This window comes from Taudactylus pleione, unplaced genomic scaffold (assembly GCF_031769625.1).
Source record: "Taudactylus pleione unplaced genomic scaffold, aTauple2 ptg000911l, whole genome shotgun sequence".
NCBI classification, from domain to species: Eukaryota; Metazoa; Chordata; class Amphibia; order Anura; family Myobatrachidae; genus Taudactylus; species Taudactylus pleione.
In genome coordinates this window covers 1,182,501-1,201,737 of record NW_028285312.1, presented here as the reverse complement: position 1 = coordinate 1,201,737, position 19,237 = coordinate 1,182,501, and the positions used below count along the sequence as shown (strand labels likewise).

Genomic DNA, 19,237 nt, shown 5'->3' with positions numbered 1-19,237 from the left:
TCCCCACTATCTACTCACTCAGTGCTAGTAATATCACCTTCCCCACTATCTACTCATTCAGCTTTACTAATAACAACTTCCCCACTATCTACTCACTCAGCTTTACTAATAACACCTTCCTCACTATCTACTCAATCAGCTTTACTAATAACACCTTCCTCATTATCTAATCACTCAGCTTTACTAATAACACCTTCCCCACTATCTACTCACTCAGCGCCAGTAATATCACCTACTCCACTGTCTACTCCCTCAGCTCTAGTAATATCACCTTCCACACTATCTACTCACTCAGCTCTAGTAATATCACCTTCCCCACTGTCTACTCACTCAGCTCTAATAATATCACCTAACCCACGGTCTACTCACTCAGCATTAGTAATATCACCTACCCCACTGTCTACTCACTCAGCTCTAGTAATATCACCAACCCCACGTCTACTCCCTCAGTTCTAGTAATATCACCTTCCCCACTGTCTACTCACTCAGTTTTATTAATAACACATACCCGCTGTCTACTCACTCAGCTCTAGTAATATCACCTACCCCACTGTCTACTCACTCAGCTTTAATAATAACACCTACCCCACTGTCTACTCATTCAGCTTTAGTAATATCACCTACCCCGCTATATACTCACTGAGCTCTAGTAATATCACCTACCCCACTGTCTACTCACTCAGCTTTACTAATAAAAAAACTGCCCCGCTGTCTACTCACTCAGCTCTAGTAATATTATTATTATTATTATCAGTTATTTATATAGCGCACACATATTCCGCAGTGCTTTACAGAGAATATTTGGCCATTCACCTCAGTCCCTGCCCCAGTGGAGCTTACAATCTATGTTCCCTATCACATGCACACACACATACACAGTACACACTAGGGTTAATATCACATACCCCACGGTCTACTCACTCAGCGCTAGTAATATCACCTAACCTACCCCAAGGTCTACTCACTCAGCTCTGGTAATATCACCTACGCCACTGTCTACTCCCTCAGTTCTAGTAATATCACCTTCCCCACTATCTACTCACTCAGCTTTACTAATAACACATACCCGCTGTCTACTCACTCAGCTCTAGTAATATCACCTAACCCACTGTCTAATCACTCAGCTTTACTAATAACACCTACCCCACTGTCTACTCACTCAGCTCTAATAATATCACCTACCCCACTGTCTACTCACTCAGCTCTAGTAATATCACCTACCCCACTGTCTACTCACTCAGCTTTACTAATAAAAAAACTGCCCTGCTGTCTACTCACTCAGCTCTAGTAATATCACCTACCCCACTGTCTACTCACTCAGCTCTAATAATATCACCTACCCCACCGTCTACTCACTCAGCTCTAGTAATATCACCTACCCCACCATCCACTCACTCAGCTCTAGTAATATCACCGTCCCCAATGTCTATTCACTCAGCTCTAGTAATATCACCTACCCCGCTGTCTAATCACTCAGCTCTAGTAATAATAGCTACCCCGCTGTCTACTCACTCAGCTCAAGTAATATCACCTACCCCACTGTCTACTCACTCAGCTCTAGTAATATCACCTACCCCACTGTCTACTCACTCAGCTCTAATAATATCACCTACCCCACGGTCTACTCACTCAGCTCTAGTAATATCACCTACCCCACTGTCTAGTCACTCAGCTCTAGTAATACCACCTACCCCACTGTCTAGTCACTCAGCTCTAGTAATACCACCTACTCCACTGTCTACTCACTCAGCTCTAGTAATATCACCTACCCACTGTCTGCTCACTCAGCTTTTCTAATAACCCCTACCCCACTGTCTACTCACTCAACTCTAGTAATATCACCTACCCCACTGTCTACTCACTCAGCTTTACTAATAAAAAAACTGCCCCGCTGTCTACTCACTCAGCTCTAATAATATCACCTACCCCGCCGTCTACTCACTCAGCTCTAGTAATATCACCTTCCCCACTGTCTACTCACTCAGCTCTAATAATATCACCTACCCCACGGTCTACTCACTCAGCTCTAGTAATATCACCAACCCCACTGTCTATTCCCTCAGTTCTAATAATATCACCTACCCCACGGTCTGCTCACTCAGCCCTAGTAATATCACCTACCCCGCTGTCTACTCACTCAGCTCTAGTAATATCACCTACCCCATTGTCTACTCACTTAGCTTTACTAATAACACCTACCCCACTGTCTACTCACTCAGCTTTAGTAATATCACCTACCCCACTGTCTACTCACTCAGCCCTAGTAATATCACCAACCCCACTGTCTACTGACTCAGCTCTACTAATAACACCTACCCCCTATCTACTCACTGAGCTCTAGTAATATCACCTACCCCGCTGTCTACTCACTGAGCTCTAGTAATATCACCTACTCCACTGTCTACTCACTCAGCTTTACGAATAAAAAAACTGCCCCGCTGTCTACTAACTCAAGTCTAGTAATATCACCTACCCCACGGTCTACTCACTCAGCTTTACTAATAACACCTTCCCCACTGTCTACTCGCTCAGCGCTAGTAATATCAGCTTCCCCACTATCTACTCAGTCAGCTTTACTAATAACACCTGCCTCACTATCTACTCAGTCAGCTTTACTAATAACACCTTCCTCACTATCTACTCAATCAGCTTTACTAATAACACCTTCCTCATTATCTAATCACTCAGCTTTACTAATAACACCTTCCCCACTATCTACTCACTCAGCGCCAGTAATATCACCTACTCCACTGTCTACTCCCTCAGCTCTAGTAATATCACCTTCCACACTATCTACTCACTCAGCTCTAGTAATATCACCTTCCCCACTGTCTACTCACTCAGCTCTAATAATATCACCTAACCCACGGTCTACTCACTCAGCATTAGTAATATCACCTACCCCACTGTCTACTCACTCAGCTCTAGTAATATCACCAACCCCACGTCTACTCCCTCAGTTCTAGTAATATCACCTTCCCCACTGTCTACTCACTCAGTTTTATTAATAACACATACCCGCTGTCTACTCACTCAGCTCTAGTAATATCACCTACCCCACTGTCTACTCACTCAGCTTTAATAATAACACCTACCCCACTGTCTACTCATTCAGCTTTAGTAATATCACCTACCCCGCTATATACTCACTGAGCTCTAGTAATATCACCTACCCCACTGTCTACTCACTCAGCTTTACTAATAAAAAAACTGCCCCGCTGTCTACTCACTCAGCTCTAGTAATATTATTATTATTATTATCAGTTATTTATATAGCGCACACATATTCCGCAGTGCTTTACAGAGAATATTTGGCCATTCACCTCAGTCCCTGCCCCAGTGGAGCTTACAATCTATGTTCCCTATCACATGCACACACACATACACAGTACACACTAGGGTTAATATCACATACCCCACGGTCTACTCACTCAGCGCTAGTAATATCACCTAACCTACCCCAAGGTCTACTCACTCAGCTCTGGTAATATCACCTACGCCACTGTCTACTCCCTCAGTTCTAGTAATATCACCTTCCCCACTATCTACTCACTCAGCTTTACTAATAACACCTACCCCACTGTCTACTCACTCAGCTCTAATAATATCACCTACCCCACTGTCTACTCACTCAGCTCTAGTAATATCACCTACCCCACTGTCTACTCACTCAGCTTTACTAATAAAAAAACTGCCCTGCTGTCTACTCACTCAGCTCTAGTAATATCACCTACCCCACTGTCTACTCACTCAGCTCTAATAATATCACCTACCCCACCGTCTACTCACTCAGCTCTAGTAATATCACCTACCCCACCATCCACTCACTCAGCTCTAGTAATATCACCGTCCCCAATGTCTATTCACTCAGCTCTAGTAATATCACCTACCCCGCTGTCTAATCACTCAGCTCTAGTAATAATAGCTACCCCGCTGTCTACTCACTCAGCTCAAGTAATATCACCTACCCCACTGTCTACTCACTCAGCTCTAGTAATATCACCTACCCCACTGTCTACTCACTCAGCTCTAATAATATCACCTACCCCACGGTCTACTCACTCAGCTCTAGTAATATCACCTACCCCACTGTCTAGTCACTCAGCTCTAGTAATACCACCTACCCCACTGTCTAGTCACTCAGCTCTAGTAATACCACCTACTCCACTGTCTACTCACTCAGCTCTAGTAATATCACCTACCCACTGTCTGCTCACTCAGCTTTTCTAATAACCCCTACCCCACTGTCTACTCACTCAACTCTAGTAATATCACCTACCCCACTGTCTACTCACTCAGCTTTACTAATAAAAAAACTGCCCCGCTGTCTACTCACTCAGCTCTAATAATATCACCTACCCCGCCGTCTACTCACTCAGCTCTAGTAATATCACCTTCCCCACTGTCTACTCACTCAGCTCTAATAATATCACCTACCCCACGGTCTGCTCACTCAGCCCTAGTAATATCACCTACCCCGCTGTCTACTCACTCAGCTCTAGTAATATCACCTACCCCATTGTCTACTCACTTAGCTTTACTAATAACACCTACCCCACTGTCTACTCACTCAGCTTTAGTAATATCACCTACCCCACTGTCTACTCACTCAGCCCTAGTAATATCACCAACCCCACTGTCTACTGACTCAGCTCTACTAATAACACCTACCCCCTATCTACTCACTGAGCTCTAGTAATATCACCTACCCCGCTGTCTACTCACTGAGCTCTAGTAATATCACCTACTCCACTGTCTACTCACTCAGCTTTACGAATAAAAAAACTGCCCCGCTGTCTACTAACTCAAGTCTAGTAATATCACCTACCCCACGGTCTACTCACTCAGCTTTACTAATAACACCTTCCCCACTGTCTACTCGCTCAGCGCTAGTAATATCAGCTTCCCCACTATCTACTCAGTCAGCTTTACTAATAACACCTGCCTCACTATCTACTCAGTCAGCTTTACTAATAACACCTGCCTCACTATCTACTCAATCAGCTTTACTAATAACACCTTCCTCACTATCTACTCACTCAGCTTTACTAATAACACCTTCCCCACTATCTACTCACTCAGCGCCAGTAATATCACCTACTCCACTGTCTACTCCCTCAGCTCTAGTAATATCACCTTCCCCACTGTCTACTCACTCAGCTCTAGTAATATCACCTTCCCCACTGTCTACTCACTTAGCTCTAATAATATCACCTAACCCACCGGTCTACTCACTCAGCACTAGTAATATCACCTTCCCCACTGTCTACTCACTCAGCACTAGTAATATCACCTTCCCCACTGTCTACTCACTCAGGCCTAGTAATATCACCTACCCCACTGTCTACTCACTCAGCTCTAGTAATATCACCTACCCCGCTATCTACTCACTCAGCTCTAGTAATAATAGCTACCCCGCTGTCTACTCACTCAGCACTAGTAATATCACCTTCCCCACTGTCTACTCACTCAGTTTTATTAATAACACATACCCGCTGTCTACTCATTCAGCTTTTGTAATATCACCTACCCCACTGTCTACTCACTCAGGCCTAGTAATATCACCTACCCCACTGTCTACTCACTCAGCTTTAGTAATATCACCTACCCCGCTATCTACTCACTGAGCTCTAGTAATATTATTAGTTATTTATATAGCGCACACATATTCCGCAGAGCTTTACAGAGAATATTTGGCCATTCATCTCAGTCCCTGCCCCAGTGGAGCTTACAATCTATGCTCCCTATCACATGCACACACACATACACACTAGGGTTAATATCACCTACCCCACAGTCTACTCACTCAGCGCTAGTAATATCACCTAACCTACCCCAAGGTCTACTCACTCAGCTCTGGTAATATCACCTACGCCACTGTCTACTCCCTCAGTTCTAGTAATATCACCTTCCACACTGTCTACTCACTCAGCTTTACTAATAACACATACCCGCTGTCTACTCACTCAGCTCTAGTAATATCACCTACCTCACTGTCTAATCACTCAGCTTTACTAATACCACCTACCCCGCTGTCTACTCACTCAGCTCTAATAATATCACCTACCCCACTGTCTACTCACTCAGCTCTAGTAATATCACCTGCCCCACTGTCTACTCACTCAGCTTTACTAATAAAAAAACTGCCCTGCTGTCTACTCACTCAGCTCTAATATCACCTACCCCACCGTCTACTCACTCAGCTCTAGTAATATCACCTACCCCACCATCCACTCACTCAGCTCTAGTAATATCACCTTCCCCAATGTCTACTCACTCAGCTCTAGTAATATCACCTACCCCGCTGTCTACTCACTCAGCTCTAGCAATAATAGCTACCCCGCTGTCTACTCACTCAGCTCTAGTAATATCACCTACCCCACTGTCTACTCACTCAGCTCTAGTAATATCACCTACCCCACTGTCTACTCATTCAGCTCTAGTAATAACACCTACCCCGCTGTCTACTCACTCAGTTCTAATAATATAACCACTCCAGTCTACTCACTCAGCTTTTCTAATATCACCTTCCCCACTGAGCTCTAGTAACAACACCTACCCCGCTGTCTACTCACTCAGCTCTACTAATAACACCTACCCCACTATCTACTCACTCATTTCTAGTAATATCACCTACCCCACTGTCTACTCACTCAGCTCTAGTAATATCACCTTCCCCACTGTCTACTCACTCAGCTCTAGTAATAACACCTACCCCGCTGTCTACTCACTCAGCTCTAATATCACCTAACCCACCGGTCTACTCACTCAGCACTAGTAATATCACCTTCCCCACTGTCTACTCACTCAGCACTAGTAATATCACCTTCCCCACTGTCTACTCACTCAGTTTTATTAATAACACATACCCGCTGTCTACTCACTCAGCTCTAGTATTATCACCTACCCCACTGTCTACTCACTCAGCTTTACTAATAACACATTCCCCACTGTCTACTCACTCAGGCCTAGTAATATCACCTACCCCACTGTCTACTCACTCAGCTTTAGTAATATCACCTACCCCGCTGTCTACTCACTCAGCTCTAGTAATATTATTATTATTATTATTATCAGTTATTTATATAGCGCACACATATTCCGCAGCGCTTTACAGAGAATATTTGGCCATTCACCTCAGTCCCTGCCCCAGTGGAGCTTACAATCTATGCTCCCTATCACATGCACACACACATACACACTAGGGTTAATATCACCTACCCCACGGTCTACTCACTCAGCGCTAGTAATATCACCTAACCTACCCCAAGGTCTACTCACTCAGCTCTGGTAATATCACCTACGCCACTGTCTACTCCCTCAGTTCTAGTAATATCACCTTCCCCACTATCTACTCACTCAGCTTTACTAATAACACATACCCCGCTGTCTACTCACTCAGCTCTAATAATATCACCTACCCCACTGTCTACTCACTCAGCTCTAGTAATATCACCTACCCCACTGTCTACTCACTCAGCATTACTAATAAAAAAACTGCCATGCTGTCTACTCACTCAGCTCTAGTAATATCACCTACCCCACTGTCTACTCACTCAGCTCTAATATCACCTACCCCACCATCCACTCACTCAGCTGTAGTAATATCACCTTCCCCAATGTCTACTCACTCAGCTCTAGTAATAATAGCTACCCCGCTGTCTACTCACTCAGCTCTAGTAATATCACCTACCCCACTGTCTACTCACTCAGCTCTAGTAATATCACCTACCCCGCTATCTACTCACTCAGCTCTAGTAATAATAGCTACCCCGCTGTCTACTCACTCAGCTCTAGTAATATCACCTACCCCACTGTCTACTCACTCAGCTCTAGTAATAATAGCTACCCCGCTGTCTACTCACTCAGCTCTAGTAATATCACCTACTCCACTGTCTACTCACTCAGCTCTAGTAATATCACCTACCCCACTGTCTACTCACTCAGCTCTAGTAATATCACCTACCCCACTGTCTACTCATTCAGCATTACTAATAAAAAAACTGCCATGCTGTCTACTCACTCAGCTCTAGTAATATCACCTACCCCACTGTCTACTCACTCAGCTCTAATATCACCTACCCCACCATCCACTCACTCAGCTGTAGTAATATCACCTTCCCCAATGTCTACTCACTCAGCTCTAGTAATAATAGCTACCCCGCTGTCTACTCACTCAGCTCTAGTAATATCACCTACCCCACTGTCTACTCACTCAGCTCTAGTAATAATAGCTACCCCGCTGTCTACTCACTCAGCTCTAGTAATATCACCTACTCCACTGTCTACTCACTCAGCTCTAGTAATATCACCTACCCCACTGTCTACTCACTCAGCTCTAGTAATATCACCTACCCCACTGTCTACTCATTCAGCTCTAGTAATAACACCTACCCCGCTGTCTACTCACTCAGTTCTAATAATATAACCACTCCAGTCTACTCACTCAGCTTTTCTAATATCACCTTCCCCACTGTCTACTCACTGAGCTCTAGTAACAACACCTACCCTGCTGTCTACTCACTCAGCTCTACTAATAACACCTACCCCACTGTCTACTCACTCAGCTCTAGTAATACCACCTACTCCACTGTCTACTCACTCAGCTCTAGTAATATCCCCTACCCCACTGTCTACTCACTCAGCTCTAGTAATATCACCTACCCCACTGTCTACTCACTCAGCTTTACTAATAAAAAAACTGCCCCACTGTCTACTCCCTCAGCTCTAATAATATCACCTACTCCCTCAGCTCTAGTAATATCACCTACCCCACTGTCTACTCACTCAGCTCTAGTTATATCACCTTGCCCACTGTCTACTCACTCAGCTCTAGTAATAACACCTACCCCGCTGTCTACTCACTCAGTTCTAATAATATAACCACTGCAGTCTACTCACTCAGCTTTTCTAATATCACCTTCCCCACTGTCTACTCACTGAGCTCTAGTAACAACACCTACCCCGCTGTCTACTCACCCAGCTCTACTAATAACACCTACCCCACTATCTACTCACTCAGCTCTAGTAATATCACCTACCCCACTGTCTACTCACTCAGCTTTACTAATAAAAAAACTGCCCCACTGTCTACTCCCTCAGCTCTAATAATATCACCTACTCCCTCAGCTCTAGTAATATCACCTACCCCACTGTCTACTCACTCAGCTCTAGTTATATCACCTTGCCCACTGTCTACTCACTCAGCTCTAGTAATAACACCTACCCCGCTGTCTACTCACTCAGTTCTAATAATATAACCACTCCAGTCTACTCACTCAGCTTTTCTAATATCACCTTCCCCACTGTCTACTCACTGAGCTCTAGTAACAACACCTACCCTGCTGTCTACTCACTCAGCTCTACTAATAACACCTACCCCACTGTCTACTCACTCAGCTCTAGTAATATCACCTAGCCCACGGTCTACTCACTCAGCTCTAGTAATATCACCTACCTTACTATATACTCCCCCAGGTCTAGTAATATCACCTACCCTACCATTTTCTCATTCAGCTCCTGTAAGAAAATGTAACAAATGGTCTACCCACTCAGCTCTAGTAAGGAAAGCTAGCCCGCAGCCCACCTACTCAGCTCATCCTACAACCAAATCTTATGTTTCCAAGCAGTGTGCCTCACTTGTGTGCTTCCTTCCCATGCCTCAAACACCCATGCACTTCCTAACCTCTCCTAACATGTGGTGGTAACATGTTCTGCATACCTTCCATCTGGATTATTTTCCCAGCTACAAGTTACAGCTCGGCAAACTCTGCATCCTAATTACAGGGGAATTTAGCAATACAAACTGTAAGCTTACAGCGTTGGGCTTATTTGTTCAAACAACTGAAGATGTTCAAGGAAAGTATGGGATGAGGCCGTTACGCATACCGAAAAGTATGACACCGGAGATAGGGAAAAAAGATGGCAAGTTAGGACGGCACTGGATAATACTCGGCAGGGACAGTTGCAGGGAATGTAATTTTGTGGATAAGGACTTTTTATTTCTTCAATTCCAAAAATAGTTCTCATGTCTATAGGAAATCTACAACTAAAACATTAGTGATTTTCTTTTTCATTTAATATATATATCTCTAGGGAGAGATGAAATGTAGGGCCTGTTTCAGAGGTGCATGCTAATCAGCGACGGCTGCGTCTTTTTACGCAGCTATTAGACGCCCACCAACTGCGACGCTAATCCGCTGCTGTTCGTATTAAAATGCACCATGGGAGGTGCAAATTCTCTGTCTGAAGATGGTTGCTGGGGTCTGTGCAACTGCGTCTTAGGCATTGCCCACAGTGGTAGTGCCCCTTATGCAGTGCCCCCAATATTGGTACCACTTATGCAGTGCCCCCAGTACTGGTGCCCCTTATGCAGTGTCGCTAGTAGTGGTAGTGCCCCTTATGCAGTGCACACAGTGGTAGTGTCCCTTATTCAGTGACCACATTAGTGGTGCCCCTTATGCAGTGCCCCCAGCAGTGGTGCATCTTATACAGTGCCCCCAGTAATGGCAGTGCCCTTATGCAGTGCCCACAGTGGTAGTGCCCCTTTTGCAGTGCACCCAGTAGTGGTGCCCCTTATTTAGTGCCCCCAGTAGTGGTGCCCATTATACAGAGCCCACAGCAGTGGTAGTGCCCCTTATGCAGTACCCCGAGGAGTGGTGCCCCTTATGCAGTTCCCCCAGTAGTGGTGCCGCTATTGCAGTGCCCCCAGTAGTGGTAGTGCCTCTTATGCAGTGCCCACAGTGGTAGTGCCCCTTATACAGTACCCCCAGGAGTAGTGCCCCCTGTAGACGTAATTCCCCCAGTAGTAATGCCACCATTAGTAGTGCCCCAATAGTAATGCCCCCTATAATGAAGCCGCTTACAGAAAAAAAACAATACTCACCTTAAGCGCCGCTCCTATGTCCGCTGTCTCCGATCCACCCGGCTACTCTTCTGAGCCATGGGAGAGACGTCATGACGTCTCCCATAGTGCACTGCATACTGCAGGAGCCGGAAGCCGGAGCTCAGGAGTGAGCTTCAGCCACAGGCTGCCGCTGCGGGGAGGGAGCCGTGTGCCCGTAGGTAACAAAATCTCAGCAGGCACCCGGCAAATGGAGCCTCTCTGCAGCGCCAGGCTGAGGTGGGTCGGAGGAGGCGGAACTGGTTCTGTCTCCAAAAAGAAGTGACGGAATGCACAGCATCACAGTTTCACTTTGCTCCAGGCTGAAAAGTGATCACGTCCCTTATACAGGCCGTCTGCTTGCTGGCCCTGAACTGTTTTAAATAATTAATTGCAGCCTTATCATTTCACTTGATTAAAGTCAGCTGAACAGTGCTTCAAACAAGCAAATGTGTCATATGGTTACTGTAAGTATCGCAGCCAGTGTCAGGCATTTGGACAGAGGGCCTGATTCAGACCCGCTCGCAAGCGGGTCGATGGTGCCCTAGTGCGCATGTGCACGACGGAGGGAGCTCCGTCGTGCGCATGCGCGAGACCCGCATAGCGACGGCCAAGCCGTCGCTATGGGTCTCGCACCAAAGGGGGCGTGCTGTCGATGGTGAGTGACAGCACGCCCCCTTTGGTGGGCGTGCCGGGGGCGTTGCTGCCCAGACGGAGGCTTGCGGCAGCGAGACCCTACCGCAGGGTCTCGTCGCAAGCCTGATGGTCACGATGGTCTTGACCATCGCGACCATCTTTTTGGCTGCTCGCATAAGCTGTGGGTGGTCACCCACAGCTATGCGAGCGGCCTGGATGCCGCTCCAATTTTAGGTAGGAGGGCCCTGATTCAGAGCGAGCGCTCTTGTCAGAGCGTCTGGCTCTGAATCAGGCCCAGAGATCACTGCACATGTCTACAGGGGATCCGGTCAATATCCCAACCGCTGGAATCCCAAAGGTAAGTAGTGGGGTCAGGGTTAGGCACTAAGAGGTGAGGGTTAGGTTTATGGTGCGGGGATGGGAAAGTTAGGCACATGGGGGGGTGGGGTTAGGTTCAGGCACTGGGGAGGGAGAGTTAGGGGTAGGGAGAGGGGGAGGGTTAACACAATGTACTCAGCACTTATCCTAACAAACTTACTGTAGTATGGAACATGTTAGCAAATGCGCCCAGTTAGGTGTGTGATCAGTTATGCCGGAAATCCACGCACAGTGCCCACATTGGACAGCGATCCTCACACTTCGCCCACATTGGACAGTGATCCTCAACACAGTGCCCAAATTGGACAGTGATCCTCGCACAGTGCCCACATTGGACAGTGATCCTCAACACAGTGCCCACATTGGACAGTTATCCTCAACACAGTGCCCACATTGGACAGTGATCCTCAACACAGTGCCCACATTGGACAGTGATCCTCAACACAGTGCCCACATTGGACAGTGATCCTCGCACATCGCCCACATTGGACAGTGATCCTTGCACAGTCCCCACATTGGACAGCGATCCTCGCACAGTCCCCACATTGGACAGCGGTCCTTGCACATTGCCCACATTGGACAGTGATCCTCATACAGTGCCCACATTGGACAGTGATCCTCGCACAGTCCCCACATTAGATAGTGACCCTCGCACAGTCCCCACATTGGACAGCGATCCTCGCACATCGCCCACATTGGTCATTGATCCTTCGGGAACGCCTCCGTTTGTGTAGCCACCCCACCCTCCGGGCCTACAAAACAGGGCGAGCTGTCGATCAATATCGATAGCCGCCTCTTTTATAGTGAGCTTGCGCGTTCGCAGTACCCCACCATTGACCCGCTTGCGAGCGCTATGCGCTTGCGTGCGGGTCTGAATCAGGCCCAGTGATCCTTGCACAGTCCCCACATTGGACAGTGATCCTCGCACAGTCCCCACATTGGACAGTGATCCTCGCACATCGCCCACAATGGGCAGCGATCCTCGCATATCGCCCACAATGGACAGCGATCCTCGCACAGTGCCCACATTGGACAGTGATCCTCACAAAGTAACTGCAATGGACAGTGATCCTCATACATGGACCCCAATGGACGGCGATCCTCACACTGTGACTCCAATGGACAGGGGTCACTTGCCTCTAATGCCGAGTAGCAGGAACACAGCATTTGTGGATAGCATTAAAAGCAGCATTTGCAGAGCTATATGTAAAACACACACCAGTGCAAAAACACACAACAGGAGAAACATTAATGATGATTACTCATAATCATCTTAATATGAATTGGGAGATATGGGAATGATCAAGTTTTCGAGTCCTGCTGTCGTTTCTTGGATCCCTGGAAATCTGTGTACTGTACATCCCCCTTGCTGATCTCATGTACCAACTAAGATTTCTACATATATTTGTTTTCATAGGTGCTTACAGAATAGTTTCCTGAAACTAGTGAAGATACCAATTTGCATTCCTCCCATATAACTTGGTCTCAGATGTCCATATTGCTTCATTATACGATGGAGGATTCATAAAATCCCTGTTAAGCTGACAAAGCTGCAGATTACTCCAGCCCCCCTACTGCGGGATTCTAAATGCAGATGGAGCTCACATCAAAGTATATCTTCTGCTGGCAATGTAACAAGAATGACCCCCCACCCTGCCCCCATTGTATGCGTGCTCTTACCTCCATTCTTTGCGATTGTCCTGAAACATCTCCAAAAGAGCCGCAGAAAGGATTCTCGGTTGTGTGGTGTGCACTGAACAAAGGCAAACTCCCTGAACAGGACGTGGGTCCCCTGAGACACACTGGTGAAGCTATGGGGGAAGAGAGAAAATAGGTTATTTCTAGGACACCTGGCTCTGCTGGAGCTACAGTATCATGGTGGTAATAAGGATATTGAATATTACAACTTTATAGAGCGACAATTGTTTTCAAACATTGGGCCTGATTCAGAGCCGGACGCAATTAGCGCTCGCTCGTCCAGAAAATAGGGCTGGTTATTCAAATGAACCGTTCGCTCTTTGCGGTCTGTTCACGCCTCTAGGTCTGAACGAGTGTACAAAACTTGCGGTCGTTTTTTGGGAAACTACGCCCCCTGGCCGCTCGCATCCTACGTAATGTCCGCTATTTATTAGATTAATCGAGTACATCGACCAGGGTATGAGCTGCTCGCTATTCTTGTGGTTGGTTTTTGCTACCACAATTTTGCGAGCAGTTCTGGCTATAAAATAACCCAGTGACGTGGTCAATGACGCTGCTGGTTTAAATATGCACACCCATAAAACGCCCGTTTTGACCTTTAAGCACGCCTGCGATCGGATCTCCACTCCCCGTTTTCAAGCACCTTCCCCTGTTACCACCCACATACGCCTCTTTCTGTCACTCAAAATAGCAGGCATTCGCTATTTTGCGAGCACATGAATTTCGGCCGCACTGACTGGTTTGCGCATGCGTATAACGATCCGTACGCATGCGCAGTTGGGCAAACATCGCTCAGAACGAGCTGCCGCTTACGAGTGGCTCTGAATCAGGCCCATTGTGCATAAACATCGTGCTATTTAACAATTCTGATAAGGACATAGGTCCTCATTCAGACCTGGTTGCAAGCGCTGAGCGCTCGCAATCGGGTCGATGTTTATGCCCTGCGCACGCGCAGTGGCCACACTTTGCGTGCGCAAGCCCCGGAGTGAGAGAGAATTTCTCTCGCTCCGGAGCTCACTACAAAAGGGGCGGCTGTCGATGTTGATCTTGACCATCACGACCATCAACCTGGTCGGTTGCTAAAGCTGTGGGTGTTAACCCTCAGCTTAGCTAACGACCAGGAGGCCGCACTTGATTAGACAAGCGCCCGCCCTCATTCAGAGCGAGCGGTCACTTCTTGCGACCGCCTCTGAATGAGGGCCATTGTCTATTCAAGAAAGCATTAATAACTGACTTTAAAGATGCTCCACATTAGTGTCAGCAAAGGACCACACGAAAACTGTGCACAGAACAACACCATCCTTACATGGGAGATGTTATTTTAAGCAGTAATACTCTACGCTACTAAAGCTTCTAAAACAGACATTTTCTGGAATGCAACAGAGAAATGATAGCTAAAATCTAATTAGTTGCTATGGGTAACGCCTCCACTTTTCATATTTAAAAGCTTTAGTAAATCCACCTTGAGGTGCCTAAAAGAGATGTACTACCATTGCTGAGGGTTGTAGCATATAACTTGTCAAACACAGGGACATAACTAGGGTAGTGTGGCCTGTGCCATGGCACAGGGCACCGCAGGGCCAGGGGTTGCTGTTTGGGCCTGTCAATTTTCCTGTTTATTATCATTCTCACTTGTAGCTTCCTCTTCTTTTATCCCCAGCATCTCCTGGCCTCCCCTATCTCTTCCCTGGCCCTTCCCCATGAGGCCATGGCCCTTTTCAGGTGCACTATCTTATATCCCGATTTAAAAAATGGGGGGGCACCAATGCTCTCTCTGGCACAGGGCACCAAAAAGTCTAGTTACGGCTCTGGTCAAACACATCTATAAATATTGTTTGATTGCCTGTAGTACCTTCCTTCAACCCAAAGGAGGCAATGTGCAATTGCAGCTTACAGCACACTGAATAATGGACTAAAACACACTGGAAATCAAGTGGAGTTGGATTGAAGCCAGTTTTCATAGCATAAAATATGTACTTTGGTTTAGCACATAGCCAGATGTCAGGCCACACGTACGTGCGTGTATGCGTATAAGGGCGTGTTCTCAGAGTGACGCAGGCTCGCCCAGAGAACGCCTGCGAAAGCCGTATCCATTGCGAGCGCCTGGCTGCTATTTTAAAGAGTTTTTTAATTCCATTTTATTCTTTATAAACTTGATTGACGAATTGTGTATTTATCTATTAAAACAAATGTTTTAGAACACAAATATAAGCATACATAACGTATGCAGGTGGTAAACCTGGCGCATAAGCTATTGGTGCAGACCTGCACGCGTCATGCTGATTTTGCAGTTGCGGTTTTTTTATTTGAGCAAACCCATTGTATTGGGCCCATTTATCAAGAATCGCATTTGCAATGCGATCTGGGCGAGATATTAGCAGCCGTGATCGCATTGCAGGATGCTATGATAGCGCAGTAATGATATAGCACCGACAGGGACAGCGGCTCTGAAAGGACCCCGTCCCTGCCACGTGCTCAGAGTGAGGAGACTGGGTCTTCACTCGTGTGCCGGACTCCTGTGCATGCGGAGGCTACGGACCACACATGCGCGGAGACCATTGCCATCTCCTGGGTAGTTTTGGAATGTGCAGGCCATAGGCACCAGCTGCGGGGACCAAACTCCAGAATGGCACTAAGCCAGAATCTACTGCACTGCAGGAGAGAGGAGGGGGCCCGCGCTGATTCTGCACATAGGCCCCCTCCTCTCTTAAAACACTGCTGCTTTGTGCTGTGGTCATACTGATGACAGGGACAGATTACCAATGGGTCGGAGAGAGCTACGGATCCAGGCAAATTCATTAAAATAGGCCCATCATCATGACAGCAGCCCATCTGGTCACATGGCCGGTCATAAATCATAAGTTTTAATCTTGCTTTTTATTTTCTTCACAAAATGATGCAATTTTAATCCTTTCACATTTTCAGGGAGTCATTGGGGCAGACAGTGTAGGGGGTGTACACGCCCACATGGCACTGGCCACAGCTCCTCCCCTTCTCACATATCAGAAAGTGATACATTTGTACTAAATAGGGGCTTGTTTCAGATCTAACTCCTGGAGGCTGTTGCAATGATCAATATTAACCACTTAACTGACAAATTATTTTTCCAAAAACCGCTCCAAAATTGTCGGTTTCTTTTATGATTGAATTAGGTCAAGAACATCATTTTAAACTGATCCATCACTATTTTATTTGAAAAAAAAATATATTTTTTAAGCACAGTATACCATAAAAATAGCAATTTTTATGTTATACTCTAGTGATGGCCATTGACAGCTGTACCATCGATGGTTCAACCATCGTTAGAAGCCATTAATTCTTTAGCGATTGGTCGAGATCTGTGTAGACCACACCTGCCGATGTTTCCTAAACATCGATTGAGGGTTACCATCAATGGTGCAACATTGATAGTCACCAGCAATGGCAAACCACTTGTTTTCAGTCATACCATCGATGGTTCACAAACCATCGATGGTCGGCTGCCATCCCTATTCAGAGGCTCTGTGATATCTATCGATATATATATGTATACAGTTGTGTAGATGGCTTTTTGCAGGAGCTTCTTCCATTGATTCCTAGTTATTTACGAGATACTGGTGATTTTCTTGACAAGATTCTACAGATCTCTGATTTGACGGACGATATGCTTTTGGTTACTATGGATGTTTCATCCTTGTATACCATCATCCCCCATTCTCAGGGTTTTGATTTTGTTAGGAAACTCATGAGTGGGGTTAAATTTAGTGGTCCGCCAACTGAGTTTGTTTTGTAACTTCTGCAATTGATTTTGATACAGAACCATTTTATGTATAATGGCTGTTACTATAAGCAGGTATCAGGCACGGCCATGGGTTCTAACGTGGCGCCGGCCTATGCTGGTATTTTTATGCATGACTATGAGTCAACTTATATTATTCCCAGGTATGGTGATCGGATTACCCATTACAAACGTTTCATTGATGATGTTTTTTTGATTTGGAGAGGCACTGAGGAGGAATTTAATGCTATACTTTTTGAGTTAAATCATTTGGATTGTACTGTGCGTTTCACTGGCAGCTGTAATCATGAGTCGATCAATTTCCTTGATGTGACGGTTTTTCGTACTGGCACCCGATTGGGTACCACATTGTTTAGAAAGGATACTGATCGTAACACTTTACTATATGCAACCAGCAATCATCCACCTAAGCTGAAGGATAGTCTCCCGGTCTCTCAATTTATGAGAGTGTTGAGAAACAACAGTAGTTGCCGCTCTGCCAGTAATGGCAGAGCGGCAACTACTTGAGATGAAGTAGCGGTTCATTTAACGGCGCTACAGTAGGAAGATTGTGGAAGATTGTTTAATCAGAGCCTGACATATGCGCTCCCAGGACCCTAAACCAACGCATAATCGTATGCTCTTTGTAACTCAGTATGATGGTGCTTCTAACTCTGTGGCAAGATCTTTACGTAGACATTAGCCTATTATTAAATCTTATCCTACTGTGTGTAAAGTGGCGCAAGAACCACCGATGATGGCCTTTCGTAGGGGCAAGAATTTGAAACAACTGCTGATGCACCCCCTCAACCTAGGGTGCTGAAGGACAATACTTGGCTCCTTACCCAGAAGCCTGGCTGCATAAAATGTATTGGATGCACAACCTGCAGACAGTTGATACCGGGTTCAAGTTTTCCTCACCCACACAGTGGTCGCCCTATTTCTGTCCGTTATAAATTGCATTGCCTACTAGATTTCGTGATATACTTACTCACGTGCCCCTGTGGGCTGGCATATGTGGGCATGACCTCGTGTAAGTTCCGTGAGAGGACGGCCAATCACAGAAGTACCATTAGACAAGTACTGTCCACTGGGAATTCTGACAAACCAGTGGCCCAACATTTTTTGCTTAGGGGGCATCAAGTGTCATCTCTACGTTGTCGCATTATTGACTGGGTCCCACCTCTTATATGGGGTGGTGACCGGTTACTACTGTTGAAAAAACTCGAGGCAAGATGGATTTTTCGTGTAGATACAGTAGCACCACATGGATTAAATGAATGCAATCTATTGAATGTTTTTCTTCGTTAAAAAATTTTTTTTATATGATGTTATATTTTTTTTTTTTTTCTTCTTTTTTTGTGACCAATACACCATTTAGTGATTTATGTTTTTTTATTTATTTCTTCATATATATTTCTCATGTTTGTGTATGTTAATGGCTGTTGCCATTTTTGGCTCTATTATAGAATGCTCTATTTTTTTTGTTTATTGTTTTAGTGATATATGGTGTTTATTCTATGTTTCCATATATAGCAGGTCCCTATTAGTACTCTAGTGACAGCACATGTCTATTTATTGTAACCATGTGCTAACATTCTATGTTTTAGTTGTTATCCAGTAATGTACTTGTTTTGTGGTTACCGTGGTTACCCTCCGGGCTGTGCGCTGATGGCGCCTGGGCCGGATGTTGATATCCTAGACCGGATGGATGGCACACACCATGTGGTTGCATGTGCCATCCGGGTGTGCATTGCACTTGGCCGGATGTTGTTTCCTAGATGGCTGATTATGTGTGTCATCCGGATGTGCATTGCGCATGGTCGGATGTTGTCCTTCTTGTGCATGCGGCTGGTCTGCACCACGTGTTGGTGTGGATTTGCGTC

At 45.9% G+C, this 19,237-nt stretch overlaps 1 protein-coding gene across 1 annotated transcript in view; it reads right to left on the bottom strand.

Moving 5' to 3' along the window:
• The window catches only part of CSTPP1 (centriolar satellite-associated tubulin polyglutamylase complex regulator 1), a 236,756-nt gene that overhangs the window by 92,186 nt on the left and 125,333 nt on the right, over window positions 1-19,237 (bottom strand). The window contains exon 3 of the mRNA XM_088459449.1: window positions 13,577-13,707. Coding sequence (XP_088315575.1) covers window positions 13,577-13,707 — 131 coding nt within the window. The remainder of the gene's footprint in view (window positions 1-13,576; window positions 13,708-19,237) is intronic.